This window comes from Electrona antarctica (genome assembly GCF_951216825.1).
Source record: "Electrona antarctica genome assembly, chromosome: 7".
In the NCBI taxonomy this organism is placed as follows: domain Eukaryota; kingdom Metazoa; phylum Chordata; class Actinopteri; order Myctophiformes; family Myctophidae; genus Electrona; species Electrona antarctica.
In genome coordinates, this window is record NC_136812.1 from 36,693,456 (window position 1) to 36,717,883 (window position 24,428).

A 24,428-nucleotide genomic window follows, 5' to 3' on the forward strand; every position below is an offset into this window, starting at 1 on the left:
CGTCTGTTCTCAAAGCGCTCATCTCATCGTGATCCTAATCATACTGCTCCCCGTTTACAGTGTCATGCTACTTGTTGTGCAGTTTGCCTCATCCTCGCCCTTTTCGTTTGTATTATGGTCGCAAAAACCTTGTATGTGCAAAAGCCGTTACTTTTAGAAAATAACGTTGGATCCAAAGTAGCTTTATTTCTTTCATTGGCGTAATATTTCTAAAATTCATAGGTAGCAAAAAATCAGACCAGAAAACAAAACAAGGAAGACAAAACTAGACATATAAAAAAGGTCATGGAATGATCAGTATAGCAAAAAAAATGTCAATTATGCACATGTTCTCCACCTTTTTTCCTCCTTCCAATTCTTTTTGGAGTCATATGGATGGAGTAGGTGATCTTCTGTAGAAGATCTATTTGTTTATATTGACAAATAGGCCAGCAGTAGGACAGTTTTTCTTTCTTCTGAAGCCAATATTTTGTAATGGACTTTTTACTGCCTACAGAGTACAGACTCTTAAAGGACAACATATAGGCTCATTTTCCTATTTATATTGATCCCAAATGACTTGCCATGGGGTCTATTTAGTAGAAATGCCCCTGTCGTCTAGTTTCCCCAGCAGAACCCAGCAGCCCTCATAGCATAGAGCGGAGCCCATAAGCCTATCGCTTATTTTCAGTTAAAAGTGATTTATTTTCTTCATGAATCACGCATCCATGCCTTGGTTGTCAAAGTCCCGTAAAAGACACACTGTGGCCAGTATATTCACTTTGATTGGCAGTTGTGCCGAACGCTCACCCCAAAACATGTTTTACGTGACTGCGGCCCAAGAGGCCAATAGCAAGAGGTCCCAACTTTGCTTTACTTCCCGTATCTGCGTGAAGTGGGCGGACACATTATTAGGAGACGGGGAGAATGTTTGAGTCTATTAATTTCCAATGGGAGAGTGAACGTGAACACAGCTTATGATCCATTCCTTGATCCATGGTCAGTGGTCACTGAACTAAATACTGGACCTAATCATCAAAGGCACACAATATTTCCAAGATATTCATAGTTCTTTTAGCGAGACAAATCAGGAGAAAATCTACTTTGTTATCGACCTTTCTTAATCCCAGCAACTAACTCGCAAGATTTGAGAGGAGTCTGCTATAGAGCGTCGCAGTCCCGCCCCTTTCCATGCCTACTTAGGACAGGGGTTCTCAACGTTTTTGGCATGGGGACCCCCAGAAATGCTTTGGCCATGTCTAGCGACCACCGTCCCGCCCCCCTCCCCACCACCAATACAAACATAACAAAAATAACATTAACTAGATAAAGTGCCCCTCGGGGCACAGGTCTCCACCAGGGCAGGTCATGTTGTGGCCTCCTGGTGGCGCTATAATAGGCCAATGTGAAATGGGTGCCATTACTTCTTACGCCTTGGATGGTAATTGGATGATTTGAGGCATTTTGTGCCTCAAATCATCCAATTACCATCTTTTTGTGAAAAGGGTGGGATATATTCCTCAGCCTAGTAGGAAAGTCCATGAAAGATTGCACGTAATTTGCATGCTGCGTTCATGATTTGAGGCTTTTTGTTCTGATACTAAAACCCAGGATTTTTTTAATCCCAGAAAGTCTAAATTGTAGAATAAGACCAGAAAATATGAGCATGATCAACCGTAACCGTAATCCGCAACCGTTCCAGCAGCACTGCTGGGTAGCAGTGCAACAGTTAATCAGTCTAATCAGTTGTAAAAAAAATATCTATAATGGATGTAAATAAATGCATAATTTTGGACATTGCTTTTGCTTTTTTCCTTTCAAAATGTTTGTGCGACACAATAGTAATCCGACTATATCGATATAGTGAATTATTAAAGGTATATGGAGTCCTTGTTCAGTGATACGATTCCATAGTAACATTTGCTTATTAGACCATTACTACTTCACAAGTTATAATGATCAATAATGTATTCATAACAATCGATTGGTCTCTTGGATTTAGCTTTCTTTTTACGAATATAATCACAAATAACTTTAAAAGTCCTGCCTACCCATCCCATATGTTTTACATAAAATATCAAAACTATTAATGTCACATATTTTGGTTATCTTAGGTAATTGCCTTGTCTGAATTGGCGATCCTGCAATGCTGGCAATTTAAGTACTGTAGTTTAGCCTCTTTGATTTGGAAATGTTTGACCACCTCTAGCCAAACTTTGAATGAAAGATTGACTCTTCTTGACCCTTCCATTTGGCCTTGGGTGACACCAATATACAAGAGGTCTCAACTGTGCTGACAAATAATAATCCCTTAAAGACGAAAGGGACATGACCCCCATCTTCTGCGACAACTGTAGGGTTGAGAATTTCACCCTTGGTCTCTCTTTATCCCACACATGATAGGATGATCATTTTGACGGATCTTATTCTGCCGCCAAAGGGGGAGCAGGCCCCACCTACTTTGAAGCTGGTGTCTCTCTATTTTGGGCATGTCCGTAGGCGAACATTTTCAAAATGTTTTAAACATTTCCAAGAATAGTAGATCATACTGTCATACGAAGAAGTACAAAATAGGTAAATCATTTATGTGGGGACAGTGGTCAATATTCTTAAAAATATATGTTTCAATATTCATCTGTTTTTCATGAACAAATTGCCTTCAGAATAATTCCTATTGGAAATTGCGTTGTGAAAATGATGCAGAGCTCTACGTAAACGCAGACTCTTGGAGGCATGCAAATATAGTGTGTGTGACATGCCAGTAGTCAAAGTGCCTTATGTTGGCATAGTCTCAGTATAGCATGCTTACACTTGTTTAGTGGGAGAGTGCTTGAATGGAGGGAAACGAAAGCCTGTGGGCCGCCAGAACTTGACCTGACTCCGGGTGGCTAATGAAAGCAGCAGCAGTAATGAGTAACTGACTAAACATCTCTGCTGTTCCACGGCTGAACAAGCCCAACAATGCGGGGCCGACGTCACGTCACTGCTGCTTCCCTGCAGGCCACACGGAACCCACACGCTGCCATATGCACTCAGGCTGGGGATGACACTGGCACGCATGGAGTGCTGGCTTATCTCTCATATCCGCTCTTGAGTAAAGCAGTATCTTAGTCTTTTCAGTGATATGAGATAGAAGAGATAGAGTAGAGAGACTGTGCATGCGATATGAGAGAAGACAGACGGTGCACCCAGTGCACAGTACACAGAATGTGGTGGGATCTGAGCTACACTTTTGAGTGGTGCAACCACTCCAAGGAACAACAATGTCTGTCCCTCCCTATGTCCATATCGCCATCCCTATGTCCGTCCCTATTTTTAGGGTACCTTGCCCACTGTACCAACTAAGACATCACATTTCCTACTGATTACACCCAAGGAAAGTTTGAAGACATTGCTAATAAAATAATGACTAAGAAAACTCCCAGATTAAGTACAACAATCTGCACACAGCAGCAAGCTTTTATGAGCTGTATTTTAGTTTTGCACCTATACTTAACTGCACAGGCGCAGGAGGTAGACCGGCCGGCCGTGTGTGCGTGTGCGTGTGTGCGTGCGTGTGTGTGTGTGTTTGTTTTACATTGTAAAGCGATTTGATGGGTCGGACAGACTAGGAACACCCCATGATGCAATGTGAGAAACTCTTGGTGTAGGCGACGTACATAGATGCTGGCACTTATCAAGATCTACAGATACTGTAGATAAAATCACACCACATGAACTCCTGACAGGCCCATATTTGTCTCCACAGCCTTATTCCTGCGTTTCCATAACCTTATTCTCGGGGTATTTAGCCTGCAGCGTAGCTCCTGAATAAAAGTGTTAGAGCCCCGGTCACGGTGCTGCTGGTCCAACCTGTGTTGTGTTTGCTCTGCAGGGATGACAGCAGTATCTTTGATGGGTTAATGGAAGAAGATGAAAAGGACAAAGCAAAGCGGTGAGTTGCTAGCAAAGATGTTTATCCAGCTGCGCTTTAGCCTGGATTAAAACCATTACATGAGTACAAGCCGCAATCTGTGACTTTCACAGATTTTACCCCATGTAGCCTAATAATTATCTCGCCTCCTCCTTATAATTAATAATCAAACTATTGCAGTGGTTTTCAATCTCCATCTGAATATGATTTGTGCCGGGGGCCCCCAGAAGAGAAGATTTGTGTTGAAAATGTTTGTGTGTGCGTGCGTGTGTGTGTGCGTGCGCGTGCCACTGTGTGGGCGGGCGGGGTTTTTTTTTTTTTTTTTAACTAGACCTGTGCCCGTTGGGCACCGGCCTACTTGGGAACGATGCAAGTTGGCAACAACGAAAATAGGGAATGTAATGGCCCACCCTGTTATGCAATACACATTATCATAGCACCCGTTTTAACAGTCTGTCAGTCTGTGTCCCTTTTGTGCTCATTATGGAGATCTCTGTATCTGTCTGTGTGCCTGTATCCATTTTATGCTCACATGGAGATATCTATATGTCCTTGTCGTGAATATATGGAGATCCCTGATGTTGTCAGTATATGGGCATATGTGTGTGGGCCTGCCCGTAGATGATATGAGCATCGGCAGTTGTGGAAAGTCCTTGTGCAGTGGTAAACGTCTGTTTGTGGAGAATGTCTGAAGAGTGCTGACTAACTAATCAAATGGCAGGTGTGGAGAATTTGCCAAATCAAGCTAACCACTGGTTTACACCCTTGTTGTCGCCCTGACAGTGTGTCCCGTAACAAGTCTGAGAAGAAACGCAGAGATCAGTTCAATGTCCTCATCAAAGAGCTGGGGACCATGTTGCCGGGCAACACCCGGAAGATGGACAAGTCCACTATCTTGCAGAACAGCATTGACTTCCTACGCAAACATAAAGGTAAAGACATTATAGCTGTAATCCCAGGGGCTGTGGACCCATTTTTGAGGGGCGCTATAGGCCCTCCTATCTCCAGTTTTGAGTGTTTGTGCAAACACAAACATTGAATGCCATTTGACAGACAATGAATGGCCAGTTTTGAGTGTTTGTGCAAACACAAACATTGAATGCCATTGCCAGACAATGAACGGCCAGTTTTGAGTGTTTGTGCAAACAAAAACATTGAAGGCAAAAGTGAGGACTCAAATTGTGATTGGCCGGAATGAGATGATGTATGATGATAAGAGCGCCCCTCACTTCACACAGGTGTAATTTTTGTAAATATCACTTTGTTTTCTAAAGCTACAACGACCTTTACTGCGTGTCACTCCCCATCTCTTTCCCCCCCATTTCCTGTCAACTTACTGTACACTATCCAAACCCCCCCCCCCAAAAAAAATATATATAAAAAAAGAATATATATATATATTAAAAGAACTACGTTTAAAAATGCTGAATTTCAGAAAAAAATACATGCATTAAAAAAAAACGTCAAAGAAATAGTGACTTGTGATATGACGTGTTGTTGCTTGTAGATCTGCTATTTTCACTTTTAAATGGGGCGTAAGTGATTAATTCATTCACTAAGTATAAAATGTATATTTTGGGTCCTGATATACTTATACCACTATACCACTGTTTTACTTGTAAACTGTGATGTGACGATAAAGCTGATTCTGAAACCTCAAATCTCCATATTAAAACTTTTTTTTCTTTGCCCTGTGCTTGATCATACTACAGCGTCACACACAAGTGCCATGTTTTTGAGCTTGTAGATCTGCTACTTTTGAATTTGAATCCTGAAAAGTAACAGTGTTGCACATACAGTGTGAGGTTTCCACCTGAACAGAGGCGATGTCGCCAGTCAAGCACCCCTGAGCCATTTTGTCCCCTCTCTCCATCAGAAAGTTCCGCCCAGTCGGAGTCGAGCGAGATCCGACAAGACTGGAAGCCATCATTTCTTAGTAATGAAGAGTTCACTCAGCTGATGTTAGAGGTAGGCCTGAGACACAAATATTACATAATCTCCTGATTGCAGGTAGTCTAATCGTCTGAATCGTTTTCCATTCATGTGTATAAATGAATCTGTTGGGAAAAAATCCATCGATTTTTAAAACATAAAAATTTTAAAAATAATGGAAGTAGCAGATCTACAAGTTCACAACGTGTGGCATCGCGACTGAACTTGTAGATCGGCTATTTACACTTTTAAAAAAAACCATTTGGCCCTACCTTATTTATTTAGATTAGTGGTATCGGTCATTTTCAGTATGTTTTTTGTATATTTTAGCTATTTGTCATATCTGCCCTGTGCAATTTATTTTATTACAAAGAGTGTTTTTCAATGCCAAAAACACAATTAAATCATTCATCGCAATTATTTGTGTGACAATTAATCATCAACTAAAATGTCATCATGGTGAAAATCCTATGACACGAATCAGGGCAGAGCGTTAACTGTTTGTTTTGTTTGTACCAGGCATTAGATGGTTTCTTTCTGATTAATAACCGTTTGTTTTGTTTGTACCAGGCATTAGATGGTTTCTTTCTGATTAATAACTGTTTGTTTTGTTTGTACCAGGCATTAGATGGTTTCTTTCTGATTAATAACTGTTTGTTTTGTTTGTACCAGGCATTAGATGGTTTCTTTCTGGCAATCATGACCGATGGGAATATCATCTACGTCTCAGAGAGCGTTACGTCTCTGCTAGAACATTTACCTGTGAGTGGTACAGCCCTTCTCTGAACCTCAAATACTGACTGGAGCTGTCAAATGAATGAGATTGTATTGAACGATTGGTTTATCAACCAACATGCTGGTGTTTGATGTTGATGTTGCAGTGTTTTATGGAGCTACAAACAGCACTAGTGGTGGGTTGACTTAGCCTGCAAGGTTTGATGGTGTGTAATTGTGCGTTTCAGTCTGACCTGGTGGATCAGAACCTGCTGAACTTTCTGCCCATTGGGGAGCATTCAGATGTCTACAAGGCCCTGTCCTCTCACATAATGGACGCAGAGACCCTGACACCTGAATATCTGAAAAGTAAGTAACCACACATCTCCACTGGGGCTTCATTTCGGCCTGTCATTTCGACGGGATGCATTTGCGTTATACATGTTTGATGTAAGCTTTCATAGATACGATAAATTGTACTTTTTATATATAAAACAGGGATTTATGTGTTCTTTCCAGCAAAGAATCAGTTAGAATTCTGTTGCCACATGCTCCGAGGGACGATAGACTCCAAAGAGCCCCCTGTGTACGAATATGTGAAGTTCATTGGGAACTTTAAGTCCCTGGACAATGGTGAGTTGAAATAAGCAAGAATCTGACCATTGGGTTTGCCCAATCTACACTATATTTTAGCTTTTTATATATAAGAAATGTGTATTTTGGGTCTCGAACTGGAAAAGCTTCTTAAAGACTTTGTTTTCTGCCACCCCTCCTGTAGTGCCTAACTGTACCCGAAACGGTTTTGAAGGAGTGATCCAACGATCGCTTCACCCGGCCTTTGAGGACAGAGTCTGTTTCATAGCCACCGTGAGGCTAGCCAAACCACAGTTTATCAAGGTAACAGTCAAGAGCTTTGCCATTTTGTCAGATTAAACACATAGCATCCCTTCTGGCCATGTTGTAATTGGTAAATGTTCCGATCTACAAGCTTGCATTGCAATGGGAGGCATTGCATTGTGAGGTTGTGGATTGTCTACTTTCGGCAAACAGTTTTGGTGCAGAGGAAAATACGTTTGTGGTTAACACATTTACCATTATGATAATGGATATAAAACAATGCTAGATGATTTCATAGATGTCAATGTTTTCATTTAAATTTTGAGACTCCTACTGTAATTTATTTGCTATACTGCAGTTCTCAAACTGGGATCTGGGGACCCCCAGGGGTCCTTGGGAAGTTAGTCTGTGGTCTAATGCATATAAAACTTGAAATGAAAAAGGTTGAGAATCACTGATACTGTATCCCCGTCCGTCACTGTCCCCTCCCCCCCTCCTTCCACAGGAGATGTGCACTGTAGAAGAACCCAATGAGGAATTCACCTCCAGACATAGTTTAGAATGGAAGTTTCTCTTCTTGGACCACAGGTACATGAATTATTTTAGTTTAGAATGGAAGTTTCTCTTCCTGGACCACAGGTACATGAATTATTTTAGTTTAGAATGGAAGTTTCTCTTCTTGGACCACAGGTACATGAATTATTTTTCCAGTGTCTTCCGGAAACTAAACGTTTTAGCCCTTCCCTGCGCAACTAGCCTGCCCTTTTTTTAACCCATAGACCAGGGGTTCTCAAATCTCAACCTGTGGGTCGCGACCCCTCGGGGGTCCCGAAATCTTTTTGGGAGGTCCCCAAATTATATATATATATATATATAAAAATCAGACCTGTTTGAAGTGAGTGGTACTGTACTGTACTGTACTGTACAAGCCCTCCTCCCTGGCCTGTGTGTCAGACCCAGCCACACACATATTTTCGTGCTCAGACACAGGGACAGACGCAGCCACATACTGTACATAGCTCTATTATTAAGGTTATTGTAGCGGTCAATTTGTATTGGTGGTGGGGAGGGGGCGGGGGTTGCGAGACAGGGGTCGGGGGTCCCCAGCCAAAAACATTGAGAACCCCTGCCATAGACTACCTAAATTTATGCCAGGACCTGCGCCATGGCACTAAACACTCGAGATTGGGATCAGAATCAATTGCTGGCATTATGAAGTGACCATAAACATAATAACTCAACAAAGTAGTTCTAGTGTTATGTTGCCCCTTAATGATGGTGAGCATTGCTCACAGAATGCTTCTATTGATAGCATCTTGTGTTCAGCTCCGTGGTCTCTGTTTATTCGATCTCTGTTTGCTTCCCTGGGGAAAACAGCTGTCACTGCCTCCGGGAGGCAATTCTAGAGCACTGAGTTTTTCTTTTCCCTCTACTGTGGAAACTCCATTATAATTAGATTCTTAAATGATTGCATGTGTCATGGATTGACACGGTGGATTCATCTGTGCCCTTTTAAACAACGCTCTGGAGAGGAAGCTCTGCAGAAGTTTCCACCAACTCGTTCCAATGACGTTTTCTTTTCTCCAATCATTTGTTTATGTCTACTAGAGCCCCGCCCATCATAGGCTACTTGCCATTTGAGGTGCTGGGCACATCCGGGTACGACTACTACCATGTGGACGACCTGGAGACACTGGCCAAATGCCATGAACACTGTGAGTGACTTTATCTTACTTATTCATCAAATTATGACAGTATATACAGCCAATATACTGTAGCCACCTGCCGAAAAAGAACCAAAAAAAGCCAGCTACCTCACTGCATCAGGTTTGGACCTGCGCTACAGTAAATTAGCGTTTGGATATTACAGCAAGCTAGTCGGTATCAAGAGGTGCTGGTGAAGGGATTGACTTAACTGATTTAATGTAATCCGAATCCTAATGAAATCAATCAATCAACTGAGGATTACAGCTGGCGTGGCTTGTCCTGTGCACTCATCTCCCCCTCGCTGTGTCCCATAGTGATGCAGTACGGCAAGGGGAAGTCCTGCTACTACAGATTCCTCACCAAAGGGCAGCAGTGGATCTGGCTCCAGACGCACTATTACATCACCTACCACCAGTGGAACTCCAGACCGGAGTTCATCGTCTGCACGCACACCGTCGTCAGGTACTGAACTGCCATCAGTATTCTCTGCTGATTCCAGCACATTTTCACCCCAAGTACTCTTATTGCGCTGCTCGGTCAATGTACCTTTCACGTCAACCATGATCATTTATTATTCTCTGCCTATGGGGAGGCAACTTCAAGAACAGATTCTGAGCTGCGCACAAATAGTAGAGTGCGCTGTTTTTCCTTTTTTTGCCGGTGGGTTCCCAGATTGCTTGGCGCAGGCGCCTTGCTCTGGCATACCTCAAGGGGACCCCACCATGTTTCTGTTGGTGCACCAACATGTTTACGTTACGTCTTTAATGCCATGTTCAATGTTGAGTCTACCTGGTTAAATGTCTTCACCAAATTCTCCATCAATTACTGCCGCTTGGTCAAAACGACTCGTCAGGTTGAGAATGTGTTGCTGATTATCGTTTGTAGTTAGAAATGGCAGAAACCCATATGGGTCACATGAGAAAACCTAACCAAACGTTGCATCTTTTTTTCCTGTCTTTGCTGTGCAGTTATTCCGAGGTGAGGGCCGAGCAACGCAGGGAGCTTGGGATCGAAGAGTTGCTGCCAGAAATGGCGGTGGACAAGGTGAGATGTTTGCCAAATGATGGACAAAATGATGCAGTAGCGCAGCGATGAAGCCATAAGACGAGCACTAGTGGTTTCCCTGTATTGACTGCTGCTTCTCTCTCTCCCTTGACAGCAGTCGCAGGACTCTGGCTCCCAGCTCAACAGCTCCAGCCTGAAGGAGGCGCTGGAGCGTTTCGACCGCAGCCCCACGCCGTCAGCGTCCTCCCAAAGCTCCTGCAAGTCCACCCACACCGCCTTGTCCGATCCAGAATGTGAGAGACCACCACAAACACAGCTCCACATAAGCTTCAACCCCCTCCCAGCACTTAACCACTTAGTTCCCTAGCATACCTATTTTGGGGCAAACATTCTGTGAAAATATCTTACAAAATTGGACCCCGGTCAACTAAGTATATAGGATTTAAGTGGTTAAGTTGCTATTTATAATTATCAGACACTAGATGTTGCATTCCACTCCTCATCGCAATTTAGGATGTTGTATGTTGGTGGACTGCTCCAAGCTAAATCTGGCATGTTTACATGAGATCATGTTCAGTTGATTGTAAACACATAAAGAAAGGCAGAACTCTGCTTGGGGGAAAAGTACCTTCCCCAACAAAAACAAAAGCAACTAATCACAGTTTGTTTCTGGCTCCCGTGCAGCGTCGCAGACTAAACACCAGGGTGACAGGAGCGCACTGGGGCGGCAGTCTGTCTCTGCCATAGAGATGACGTCACAGAGAAGGTCGTCCATCAGTAGTCAGGTCAGTCGGGATAGACTGGTTTAAGCTCATGTCTGTCTTAATTGTGCAACAGGCTCTGAAGTGTGTGTTTGGGGAGAATAGACTGAGTCATCATTGACCTGGCTGCATTGTTTGGTTTTCCATATTTTTACTCCTCAGCATTCTATGAGCTCTCAGACAACAGGGAAGACCGTGGTTTCACAGCAGCAACAACCGCAGAAACAGGCACAGCAACAACAGCAACAACAGCAGCAGCAACAGCAGCAGCAGCAGCAACAGCAGCAACAGCAGCAGCAACAACAGCAACAGCAGGAGCAGCAACAGCAACAACAGCAGCAGCAACAGCAGGAGCAACAACAACAGCAGCAACAGCAACAACAGCAACAGCCGCAACAGCAACATCAACAGCCACAACAGCCACAACAGCAACAGCCGCAACAGCAGCAACAGCAGCAGCATCAGCAACAACCGCAACAACAGCAACAACCGCAACATCAACAGCCGCAACAGCAACAACAACAGCCGCAACAACAGCAACATCAACAGCCGCAACAACAGCAACATCAACAGCCGCAACAACAGCCGCAACAACAGCAACATCAACAGCCGCAACAACAGCAACATCAACAGCCGCAACAACAGCAACAGCCGCAACATCAACAGCCGCAACAGCCGCAACATCAACAGCCGCAACAACAGCAACATCAACAGCCGCAACAACAGCAACAGCCGCAACAACAGCAACATCAACAGCCGCAACAACAGCAACATCAACAGCCGCAACAACAGCAACATCAACAGCCGCAACAACAGCAGCATCAACAACAACAGCAGCGACCACAACAGAACCAGCCCAGTGGCCAGGTAAGACATTGAGCTCCTTCACTCCTTTTAATGTGCACAGAAAACACTCCAGATTTTACATTGTAGAAGTTGTAGGCTAGAGAAAGCGAATCTAAGACACTATTTGAACTGCATATTGCAGGCCTCACTAAATACAGGGCTGTGCAATCTATTGAATTATCTGATCAACTATATAGAAAGAAATCTGTAATGAAAGAATTATTTTACTTGCATTGCCTCAAAAGTGAAAAGTTGAGTTCACTGTTTTGTGGCTGGTTTGGTGAAATAATTATTGTACTTGCATTGCCTCTAGACCAGTGTCTCAACTGGTGTATGGCGTCTGAAATGACCGGTGTGCCGTGATTTATTTTTTTGCTTGTTGCTTGAGCAAGACATCATGACATGTATCCAATATGTCTAGTTTTTGGGTCACGTAGTGCATTCTTCTTGGTGTTGGACAAATTATTTCAAAGAAAATGTCTGCTACAGACAGCACAGTCTGTTGGGAGTGAGAAACATAAAGCCAAATCAGACAATCAAAGCCAAAGCTTGTTAACCCTAGCTACATGTTGTTTATAGTTGTTGCACAGAAATGAAGTACTTTTACGTGTGTGCGCACTGTGGGATCTTATGGCTATAAAAAGTGTACCCTGGCAGACATAATTTCACCTTGTGGTGTGACCTTGAAAAGAAATCTAAATCATAGGACCCACAACCGTGAGTTATTGTCACTCTAGCTCCACTGGACGAGGGAGGTGGAAGGAGATTGTTGGAACGGGCCAATGCAGAGACGTGTCACATACTCACATGTCTTGGTCTGTTTTGCTGATGGTGTGATGGTGTCTCTGTCCCCCCTCCCACCAGCAGCAGCCCATGGCAACGTTTTCCCATCAGCTGGACGCCATGCAGCACCTGAAGGATCAGCTGGAGCAGAGGACCAGGCTGATCGAGGCCAACATCCAGCGGCAGCAGGATGAGCTCCGACAGATCCAGCAGGAGCTGTCCAAGGTGCAGGGACACGGCCTACAGGTAGGTGGAGCTGTCCAGGGTGCAGGAACAGGGCCTATAGGTAGGTGGAGCTGTCCAGGGTGCAGGGACAGGGCCTACAGGTAGGTGGAGCTGTCCAGGGTGCAGGGACACGGCCTACAGGTAGGTGGAGCTGTCCAGGGTGCAGGAACAGGGCCTACAGGTAGGTGGAGCTGTCCAGGGTGCAGGAACAGGGCCTACAGGTAGGTGGAGCTGTCCAGGGTGCAGGGACAGGGCCTACAGGTAGGTGGAGCTGTCCAGGGTGCAGGAACAGGGCCTACAGGTAGGTGGAGCTGTCCAGGGTGCAGGAACAGGGCCTACAGGTAGGTGGAGCTGTCCAGGGTGCAGGGACAGGGCCTACAGGTAGGTGGAGCTGTCCAGGGTGCAGGAACAGGGCCTACAGGTAGGCAGCCTGGCATGGCCAGACTAATATCACTGCGTCGCCATAGATAGTATATTAGTCTGGAACCCTCGGTATGGAAGATGTATTTCCAAGGGGCGTTTACAAACTGATTCCAAGCAAAGAAAGTCTCACTTTGAATAGTCAAATAGTGGGCTCTGATTGGTCACCCACAACTCTGGGGTGAGCGAAATGTAATTCAAACTGAGGAGTGCCAGACCCAATCTGCCCAGGCACATGCATCATGCAGTGAGGCAACTCAGGCAAGGCGCAAGACGGCCTATCCCCTCTCTTAAGGGTAGAAAATAAATAAATAGCGTGTGACCGCGTGTCTGTGGGAACCGATGGAGAGAACCGAAATGTAATTATTGTAATGGGTACCCGGTACCCAAGCACGTTCGGTTCGGTACATGATTGGTCCCGAGGTTCGGGACCCACCCCTGCTTGTGACTAAATAATAACTCCACTGGATCCACTGATACACAGGTTTTTTTTCTCATTTCCTGATACGTTCTGGTGTTCTACATAAAAGCAAGTGCCTTACATGCTAAAGAGCATTAACCACTTAAAGGAGCACGTCACCAATTATCAACCTTATCTTCATATAATTGGTCCTCACTTATGGCACCATTTCTATCTAGTCACTCTGTGTTTCAATTCAGAAACCTGCCTACTACTGATATTACACTTACTGTAGGGTATTTACAGAATTTATCCTGAATGATATGATGAATATTGTTATTATGATTATACAATAGGCTCCTGTGAACACTACACTCATTGTGCACGCTTTGTGCACTTTTTTACACTCTGAATCCCTCCCCTGGCAGATGAAGTGTGTGTGTGTGTGTGTGTGTGTGTGTGTGTGTGTGTGTGTGTGTGTGTGTGTGTGTGTGTGTGTGTGTGTGTGTGTGTGTGTGTGTGTGTGTGTGTGTGTGTGTGTGTGTGTGTGTGTGTGTGTGTGTGTGTGTGTGTGTGTGTGTGTGTGTGTGTGTGTGTGTGTGACCACCAACGTTATATTGTTATATTAACATACTAATATACAGAATTGACACAATTACAATGTATTCATTACAAAAACTTGTATAGTGATGCTTTAGGACGGTTAAATATTGTTTTCATCTATTGAAGTTTAATTGTATCTATCAAAAAGTTATTTGGGTTTATGTGTGTGTGTGTATATAAAAATAAAACGTATTTTCTTAAATTATATTGTGACAAAATATCCAGTAAAACATCGGTGGTCTCATAAAAGGACTCATAAGAGGACTCATAAAAATCGGCATCGCATCCAAAAAGACACTCCACAAGCCTCCTCACCGCCTGTGCACTGTGCTTGTGTTGTTGTTGTGGTCAGATGTTCCTGCAGCCTGGATCTGGAGGGCTGGCTCTGGGCTCGCTGCAGATGGCTCAGGGGAGCGCTGTGGTGCAGCAGCAGCAGCAGGGGGCCACGCTCACCCTGCAGGGCCAGGTGGTCTCTGCTGGAGCTCTGCAAAGCAGCTTACAGCAACAACACGCTGTCCAACAGCAACAAGCCCAGACCCAGCAGCAGACCCTGTCACAGGTCAGAACAACACCATCGCACTGCAGCACTGCAACGCAACGCTTTTTAGTCCTGCCCAAAAATGTGTGTGTGTGTGTGTGTGTGTGTGTGTGTGTGTGTGTGTGTGTCACACACACACACATACATACACAAAGAAATATATATATAAAAAAAGAAAAAAAATAATATATATATATATATATATATATATATATATAAATATATTTATTTTTTTCTCTCTCTTTGCAGGATACCAATTGTATCTTTTGTTTAATGACTGGGTGTTTAAATGTCTTACTATGTTTGTTTTTGTTTAGTTTTTACCTGTAAAGCAGTCATTGTCTGTGAAAGTTGCTGTATAATTCTTTTTTTTACTTACTATAACATTTAACAGGGAGACCCTGGCCTGTTACTGAAAGAACACACTATAGCAATGATCACTATCGGAACATACAGCTTTAACAACACACACACACACACACACACACACACACACACACACACACACACACACTGCAGTAGAGCTTGCCTAGTTGACCAGGGTTGCCCGAGGCTCTAAACTTGGTCTGCTCGTATTTCTACACCAAATCTCTTCACCAAAAATAGCCGATCTACAAGCTCACAACACGTTGGCATTGTGAGATCAGCTATTTTCACAGAATGTTTGCCCCAGAATAGGTTCAAGTAGTTAATCTCATCCTCTGATGCGTGCGACATTGACTTTGTTTCCTGGTTGTGTGTTGTGTTTTCTCAGCGGTCGTCTCTCACACTGCAGCCTCAACAGAACGTGTTGCCCGCCTCTCTCTACAACACCATGATGATCTCCCAGCAGAGTCCAGCTAACGTGGTCCAGATTGCCAGCAGTCTGGCCCAGAACAACAACCCCAACACTCCCACCGTGGCTACATTTGCCCAGGACCGCTCTGGTCAAATCAGGTATGCTACAACACTCGCGCTCAGGGCGGCCCGCAGTTTATTTTTAGGTCTTGGGTTTTGTTTAAGATCTGAGGCCGAATCTAAATCAGCAGTTCTCAAACTATTTCGTTATTCAACACTTTTGATATTTTTCAAAACATGTTAAAAAATAGCAGATGTACAAGCTCTTATATCATGGCATCTGTGCCATAAAATATAAAATGGCACAGATGCTTCTTCTTTGACTGTCATCAGTCTCCCCAAAAATACACACAACCCAGAATGTAGTTTTCCCCCCTCTATCCCAACTGGAGAACCAGACATTTCAGCCAGACATTTCTCATGCTCGGACATTTCTCGGACAAAGTCTGTAAAGAAAAGTCTGCTTATGGCTGAGACGAATCCACACCTGACCACGCTGTGCCCATTCCTGTCTCTCCCTGCCCGGCCCAGGTTTTCTGCCGCTCCCCAGCTGCTCACCAAGGTGGTGACGGGTAACATGGCGTGCGGGGCGGTCATGGTCCCCTCCGGCATGTTCACCATGAACCAATTGGGCCAGGTGATGACGGCCTTCGCTCCACAGCAGGGCCAGCCCCAGACCATCAGCATCTCCCAGCAGCCCTCGCAGCAGCAGACACAGGACCAGGCAGGGCAGACGCAGGTCACAGCGCTGCAGCCGGGACAGGCCCAACCGCAGGCCCAGTTCCTCCAGGTCAGTGCTTTTCAAACCTTTTCATGCCCAGCACTCCCAAATATGATTAGCCACGGACCCCCAAATGATGTTGTGCCAATGGTGCATTTATATAGGGCTTTTATCCAAAGCGCTTTACATAGATTGTGCATTACATTCATCCATTCACACACACATTCACACATACTGTGCACCGGTGGAGGAGGAAACCATGCAAGGCACCAACCTGCACATCGGGAGCAATTGGGGATTCAGCTACTTGCTCAAGGACACTATTCTGGGGGAGCCCGGGATCGTACTGGGAACCTCGCGGTTGCCATCCCGCTGCTGTACCAGCCAGAAACAGTACACTAACGCTGCAGCAGGTATAATAGCAGCGGAATTAGGGGCACGGTGGCACAGTCTGTAGTGCTGTCGCCTCACGGTCCTGGGTTCGATTCCCGCCGGGGACGCTGGTGGGCGTGTTCTCTCCTCCGCGTCATCAATACCCATACCCGAGGCAGGGTTGGCGAAAGGACCTTTCTGTGTGGAGTTTGCATGTTCTCCCCGTGTCCCCTAGGGTAGGGTAGGTACTCTCACAAAAAACATGCAGTAATCCTGGTCTCTAAACTACCTCCCCCTGGCCAGCCTGATGGAGGGGAAAGGAACTGGTCGGAATAACGTGTTCCTTCCACGCGCTATGTGCGGCTGGGAAAACTCCCCCCTGTCAGGTGAAAAGAAGTAACTTGGACTCCTCATGCATAGAAGGAAGCATGATGTCAGTCTGCTGCCCTCCCCAGGTTGGCAGAGGAAGTGTAGCGCCCAGGATTACATTCGATAATTGACACTGGGTAAAAAAATCGTTACAAAATCGTGGGATAAATTTTAAGAAGGATAATAGCAGTAGAATAGAATCATTGTCTTTGTGCAGCTGGCCCTGCTGCATCAATTAGCAGCAAATATCAAACAATGACAATCAAGTGACAGCAGCATCGGAATGCAACCATAGATACGCACGCACGGGTGCACGCGCGCACACACACACACACACACACACACACACACACACACACACAATGGTAAAGCAGGGGTAGGCAACCTTAGGCACCACTGTGCCAACATTGGCACACTGAGGGTGATCACTCATCACTGGCACACTGGCATAAGGGTGATAGAGAGGATTGTTGGTTTAAAATGTATTTTAAAAAAAATGTAGTCAAATAACTTAAATCCCTCACATTTGTAATTTACATCCTGCACATAATTCTACATTCATTAAAACTCAACTCTTGACTGGGGAGGGAGTCTGGGAGATACGTGGGCTATTGCTCTAAGGCTTATGAACATTATAACGATGTGAAAGAAAATATTTAAAAAGAAGGAAAAATGTTATATTCGTGGACAATCCATTTAAAAATATGTTTTATGTGGTGTCATTAAAATTAATGCCGACATGTCACACTGACCATCTAGGAAACTAAAACATGGCACAAAAGGTGGTAAAGACTGTGGTAAAGACTTAAACTCATATTATTACTGTTAAGGTATTGTACTATAGTATGAAGTGAATTATTTCATTATGAATGAATGCTCCAGGCTCCTCGGCTGCTCCATGGAAACCAGTCCACACAGCTGATCCTGCAGGCTGCCTTCCCGCTGCAACAGCAGGGCGCGTTCACTGCCGCGTCGCAACAGCAGCTGCAACAGCAACAACAGCAGCTTCAGCAGCAGCAGCAGCAGCTGCAACAGCATCTACAGCAGCAACAACAGCAACTACAGCAGCAGCAGCAGCTGCAACAACAGCAGCAACAACAACAACAGCAGCAACATCAGCAACTGCAGCAGCAGGCCTCTCTCAGGCCGGAGGAGCGCTCAGTCACGCAGCCACAGTAAAATCTGCCATCGAGCCAAACCCAGACGCCGGGCACTTTGTTGTTTGTTTGTTTGTTTTTTACGCTGGAGGCGACTCATTCGGAGATGTGCTGAAAGCACAGTACTGAGACGCGCGTCTGGAGAAACGCTGGGCGTCTGCCCTGCTCCCGCCTAGCCCGATCTTTTGCACTTAACTTCACGTGAGTACAGTGTGTCTTCAACGTGTCTCGGAGTGGCTCTGGCTCGCCACCCTGGCTCCAGAACCTGCTGGGCCAAAGGCGGCGCCTACTCTCTCTGAGATGGCGGGGGCGGGTTTGAGGCACGATCCCCTTTGCCCCACCCGCCCGATGGCCCTTGACAGTGTGTGTGTGTGTGTGGCGTGGACGCTCTGGTCAAGCCTCAACAGGAATAATTTATGCAGAGCTGTCCAGCAAACACACCGGAGCTTTCTGTCCGCGCTTCAAAGAAGGCCCTTCGAACCAGCAGATGGCATGCTTTCTGGGTTTTTTATGTTATATCTCCCACTGTTTTTTATTTTGTTTTCCCCTTTTGTTTTTCATGTCAAAGTAATTATGGGTCAGAAAATATTTTTAAGATGGTCTTGTAGATTGAACTTTTAACTGTACAGAACATTTACGTGTAAGATAATGTGTAAATATATGGAGAAAAAGAAAGAGAAACTAATATTTTATATGATGCATGAACAGAAAATAAGTGTAGTCTGTTATTTGTAGCTTTGAAAATGCTTTTTTTTTTTTTAGTACTCTGAGGAAAAAAGAAAGAAGCTAACTTGCTTCATTGCTGATGTTCTCTGATGGACTTCCTTTTTCTCTGAGGGGATGTGTTCTGCCTGATTTATACTTGGTTGCGCATCGCGTTGTGCACCAAAAAATTGCCGATCTACCAGCTCACACCGTGCCGCACCGTGACGCGATGTGAGCTTGAAGATGCAATTTGTTGATGCTGACACCGGAACGCAACTAAGTGAATCGGGCTTTAAATGTTTGCATAGCAGACGATGCCAATGCTGCTGGTTGTGTCACAGTTTGTTTAATCCTCACAAACATCCATGTACCCAAACCCCCCAACACACACACACACATACACACACACACACACACACACACACACACACACACACACATTAGAAGCACTTTGAGACGCTTTTGGAATCTCGCTAAGCTTTACGCCGCAAAACAGGCCGAGGAGTTTAACTCGCGGTTCAAGTCGGTAATTGAATCTGTCACTGATTCAGTTAATGAAGTGAATCCAGTCTGCCGGGGTAGGTGTGTATCCCGCAAAAACATTGCCAATTTAAACTTAGCTTTTTTTATAATGCCTGGTTGTTCCTCGTAATATTGAATTAACTAATAGCTTTTTCATTCTTCTCTTTGATTTTCTTACTCATATAATGCATGAACATCAGCACAGTACCTTTTTCAGGAGCTTTGTTTTGAAATGTGCCAGGCCCATACAGAGGTTATACCTCATTACAAAGATAGTAAGATACTGTACAACAATATGGCTTTGAGATTTGGTATGGCAATAGCAGTCATATTATCAGCACTTTTTCCCTCCCTCCCCCCTGTCACAGGATAGGTTAGGCTACATTAATTTGAATGTAAGTTTTCTTTTTAATCACCTGGAGTCAAATTTTGACTTTTCGGTACAGAGTACTTGCTCAGAAAATCGTAACTTTTCAAAAGTACAAAGTACATGTTCTTTGTAATATCAATGCATTGGTGTTTTGACACTTGGACATTTTAAACGACACAAAACAATATTGAATATAGGAGATCTACAAGCTCACAACGCGTCCGATCGCAATTCGTTGTGAGCTTGAAAGTCTAGTTTTTGTATTTATTTTAATAGGGTTTAAGTGGTTAATTTATAATGTACTTTTTCCCTTCCTAGAAATGTAATGGGAGTCAAAAGTACAATATTTGTCTTTTGAAATGTAGTGAAAGTATCCAAAAATAATGCTCAAGTGAAGTACAGAAAATGTACTTAAGTACACTACTCGAGTAAATGCAATTCTATACTGTCCACCACTGTGGGTGTCTCATACCTACACCCACAGTAAGCATATACCACCCATTGCTCTGATGGCAAATGGCTAAAAGCAGCTTGCCCTTCCCATGAGGTGGCTGTGATCTCCTACCTATCAGGATTTATTCATTCACTTAACAATTTGCTGCAGGGACAGACTTCTCAGTTTACTCCATTTACAAGCGGGGACAACAGAAGTCATACCTGTTTCTCTTAACCAAGTAACATAAAGCCATTGAAGACATTCTAAATGTAACCCCCTCATTATTGTTGATTCCTTCTTTGGCATACTAGAACCCCTAGGGTATCTTACACGCACGTACATACGCACGGGGGGCGCACACACACACACACACACACACACACACACTTGTAGTACTATACTTGTGAGGACATCCACCTTTTAGAACGGCAATTTCATGAATGTCATTTTTAAAAGATTGTATAAATCAGGCTTAACCTGAATATTTTCCCAATTTTAAGCCTAACTTTTGCTAACCAAAATGTATTTCTCTTGTGAGTACCCATACAATTGTACACTCAAATTCTACTGCACTTGAAGGGACATCTGCACCTCTCAAGTATAGTATTAAGTATACTCACGTGTGTGTGCACGCACGCACGCGTGCACGCACACACACACGCACTCACACTCACACACACGTCGCCTCTTAACAGCTCATATTATCTATCTGGGACTGAGTTCCAGATAGATAAGGGAAGAAATGTTCTCCCATGTATTCAACAACTATAGCCGCATCTGGCTCTGCATAAAATACTCACAAGCCCAGGGGAATGGTAACTTTGCGTTTCTGTATGGGTTTTGATTAGGTGTTTGGCCTGTATTAAAGTTTGCCTTGGTGGTGGATGGAATGGTGTTCTGAGATGTCATGGAGTTTTCCATGGGAGTTTAGTGCAGCTGTCGTGTGCATTATGTGTACATTATGTGTACTCCCCCTTTTCAATTCTCTAAGGGCTACCACTTGGTTGGCAAGTACTGTACATTGCCTCATAACGCAGCTAAGTGTTTCTGGGGGAACAAGACGCTTGTGTTTCTTTTCTTAATTTACGTGGAACATTGTTCTCTGTGGAATGGCACTTTAGATATTGGAGAATGTTCAATTTAGTGCAAAGGTCACGGTTTACAGTTTAAGCCAGATTTCAGCGCCGCTGCTTGTGCGCCAGAAATAGGCGATCGATAAGCTCACAACGCATCACATTCACCACACTGTCATACACAACTTCTCATTCTCAACAGATTAATTTGGATGTTTTTGACAATCATTTCAGAGCGTGTCTGGTTTTGTATTTGAATTATATTAGCACCCGGCCCGCTCAAATTGTTATTGGTCTCTTTTTGTGATGGAAATGGTTTGCATGTTGCTTTGTGTTTGAAGTTTTGTGGTGGGAAGTCATTGGTTGTGCTGTGTAGTACTGTTAAAGTCGAATGTTGTAACTTCTCTTTGGAGCTGCTTTCAGCCCGTCATCGGCCAACAGGGCTTTAGCTGATCAGTGTCAAAATGTTGCATTGTGTCGTAGCGAAGCCACCTCCTTCATTTATTGTTCACGTTTCAACTATATCAGTGGTTGTCAAACTTTTAATTTTTATTTCAAGGACCCCCCCCCCCAATAGCAACTCTTTTGAGAGTACGCCGGGTCCATTTGGAACCCCCTCAAGTAACCCTGAGGGGACCACACTTTGAGAACCACTGAACGAAGTATCATAATAACCAACGTCACAAACAAATGGTGCCTATTGCTTGGCTGTTGGCTGGCTGCATATTGTTAGATCTTACAATATGGACCTGTTAGTCAGTAAATAGCCATTCATTTCAAATGCACTGTGGTGCTAAAATGCATATCAGTACTAACTTGTGTCACAGCACCTCTTTTTGTATCTATTAGTTACAGAAATATAACCTTGAGTGATCGTAGATGATCACTGTTCTAAACGGCGTAGACCTACTCTGGACTGGGCTAGGTAGTGCAATACCTGAATGAATGTAAATTAAATATCATTATAGTACTTATAGCATGGGAGAGATGTACAGCAAAGGAGGCGTTTGCACAATGTATTATGTATTAAATATAACCATAAAGCATAGACATAGCTTATTTTTCTATGGCCAAAATAGACCTCAGCTATAGATAAAACTATGACGTCAAACACTGTAATTGCGCTGCAGTTTATGCCGTGCAAACACACAAAGACCATGATGTTCCAATAATGTTGTGTTTTCCAGTGAAGGATTTTAAATGAACTGTGACACACACATGATGACTGTTTGAATTGATTTGCCCCAAAAAATACAACAAGAGTTGGGTTTCTTCTCACCTTCCTGGTTATTGCAAAAGACACACTCATTTCAAACTGGTCTCTAAATATTTTAAAAAGATTTCTATTTTTAAACTGATAAATTATAATTCTTCACTCTCAATTTAAATTATTTTTATTTGTGGAAGAATATTGATTGACGGAAATACTTTTGTCCAAAAAGACCACACAATGTTCATTTTATTGTTTACCCAGTAGGGAAGAAGAAAAAAAGTCTTAAAATGAAATGATGATGTCAATCTTGGATTTAAAAAAATATATATTGGGATTTTTTTTTTAAAGACTAATGATTATTATACACTGTTGTATGGCAGTGTTCCTCACTGAAATGAGCAAATCTACCTGCTCACAACGTGCTGCATCATGATGCGTTGTGAGCTTGTAGATCTGCTGTTTTCGGTGAGGCAGACCGCCATACGACATAAATACGTATAAATCAGGTTTTGAAGATGAGGGAAAATGTTTTGTATCCAAAGAGGTCCAAAGATGGTTGATGGCACTTGTTTTGGAACGCCCTACAGTATGTTTGTGTGTGAGGAGACTTATGTTCAATGTTCTTGTAGTTCTGATGTACTACACTCTAGAAACTGAATGTCTATCGGTGTTCTCTCGTCTTTCCATCATTTAACCTTTTTGTGTGGCGTTCTCGTTTGGCTCATGAAATCGACCAGCACAGTGCACGGTGCAAATAAGGCTGTTAACACTAATCGGACTAAAACGATTATAAAAAACGTAATCGGTAGTTCAATTTTGTAATGGCTTAATAATCAATATTTTGGGTATGTGCATAGGTGAAATCTGTTATTTTCGATTATTTGATTAATCAAAACGGTAATTGATAGAAAATAATGATAAGTTTGCAGCCCTACCTGAAAGTTAAGACTAGCAAATGTTGGCACAGGCGGGCTGTGATTTCACCGGCCCTCTGCTGCCACCCGCTGTTCACCTGTAGGATACACTGACTGTCACAAGAATCACACCAAGAACAAACATTCCATTTGTAGCCATGTCATATACACCCCCCTGGTGTGGAATGGATCATCACATCTAATTAAACCATGCAGTGTCCTCCACTCAATTGTTGCACTGTGCTGCTTATTTCAAGAGCCAGACCACCATTCTTAAATGAAAACATAATTGAACCTTTTAAAGCAAATGTATTGGACATTTGCTCCCCTTACTCAAATTTGAAAATAATACTCAAGTATGAAATCATAATCTCTGTTCTGTTTGTTTTGGCAGCCACAATGAAGACTTTACTTTAGGAGTGACTCATCACTTATGCTTAATTTATGCTCTGTTGTATGACTGTCATCATAGAGGGTGTGTGCATGCATAAGGTGAGTGGCAAAGTGTGTTTAACGACATTTAATGCATTCAGATGGGCTTTTCTGTTTGGATGTATGGGCTGTCAAGGCCAGAAAGTAGCTTTTTGCCACTCGGGCGTTCCGGCATAACTTCTGGCTATGTCATGTATGACACACCTACAAGCTCACAATGCATTGTGCTTGAGGTCTGGTATTTTCTGTGCACTACACCGTTGAACAACTACGTATGATTGGGGTTTAGGCCTTAAACATTGGTGTAAACCAGGGGTGGCCACACATTTAGGACGTGAGATCTACTTTCATAATGACGAGCTCAACAAGATCCTACCCACTGAAAAAATAATTGTGCCATTGCTGAAAATAGTTTAAAAATATGACCCCCCAGTATTTAACTTAAACGCCCAATGCATTCTCAATGGCAATATACTTTGGCATGCTACTAGTCCTACATACTTAGGCCTACACCTAGAAACCCCATTCAAACCTATTTAGGTTAATCTTACGGTGGACATGTTTGCCTGAAAAGGAATCTTTGAAATGTTTCATAGTGTTAGAAATATAGTGCTTTCAAATTTGAGAAATTTACAATGGGGCTC

At 43.6% G+C, this 24,428-nt stretch overlaps 1 protein-coding gene and 1 long non-coding RNA gene across 9 annotated transcripts in view; one reads left to right on the top strand and one right to left on the bottom strand.

Annotated features, from left to right (window-relative positions):
* Positions 1–23,763, top strand: part of clocka (clock circadian regulator a) — a 55,463-nt gene extending 31,700 nt beyond the window's left edge. For 4 of the 8 annotated variants that reach the window (XM_079506463.1, XM_079506462.1, XM_079506461.1 and 1 more), the window contains exons 6-24: positions 3,854–3,913; positions 4,676–4,824; positions 5,769–5,860; positions 6,497–6,586; positions 6,787–6,907; positions 7,058–7,171; positions 7,317–7,435; positions 7,881–7,963; positions 8,984–9,090; positions 9,397–9,544; positions 10,051–10,126; positions 10,242–10,380; positions 10,772–10,872; positions 11,011–11,715; positions 12,559–12,723; positions 14,478–14,684; positions 15,418–15,599; positions 16,032–16,290; positions 17,845–23,763. In XM_079506463.1, coding sequence (XP_079362589.1) covers positions 3,854–3,913; positions 4,676–4,824; positions 5,769–5,860; positions 6,497–6,586; positions 6,787–6,907; positions 7,058–7,171; positions 7,317–7,435; positions 7,881–7,963; positions 8,984–9,090; positions 9,397–9,544; positions 10,051–10,126; positions 10,242–10,380; positions 10,772–10,872; positions 11,011–11,715; positions 12,559–12,723; positions 14,478–14,684; positions 15,418–15,599; positions 16,032–16,290; positions 17,845–18,141 — 3,214 coding nt within the window. In that variant the 3' untranslated portion in view covers positions 18,142–23,763. The remainder of the gene's footprint in view (positions 1–3,853; positions 3,914–4,675; positions 4,825–5,768; positions 5,861–6,496; positions 6,587–6,786; positions 6,908–7,057; positions 7,172–7,316; positions 7,436–7,880; positions 7,964–8,983; positions 9,091–9,396; positions 9,545–10,050; positions 10,127–10,241; positions 10,381–10,771; positions 10,873–11,010; positions 11,716–12,558; positions 12,724–14,477; positions 14,685–15,417; positions 15,600–16,031; positions 16,291–17,844) is intronic. The other 4 variants (XM_079506467.1, XM_079506466.1, XM_079506465.1 and 1 more) reach the window with 3 other exon arrangements.
* Positions 1–24,428, bottom strand: part of LOC306926945 — a 251,928-nt gene that overhangs the window by 171,719 nt on the left and 55,781 nt on the right. The gene's annotated exons all lie outside the window — the stretch shown is intronic.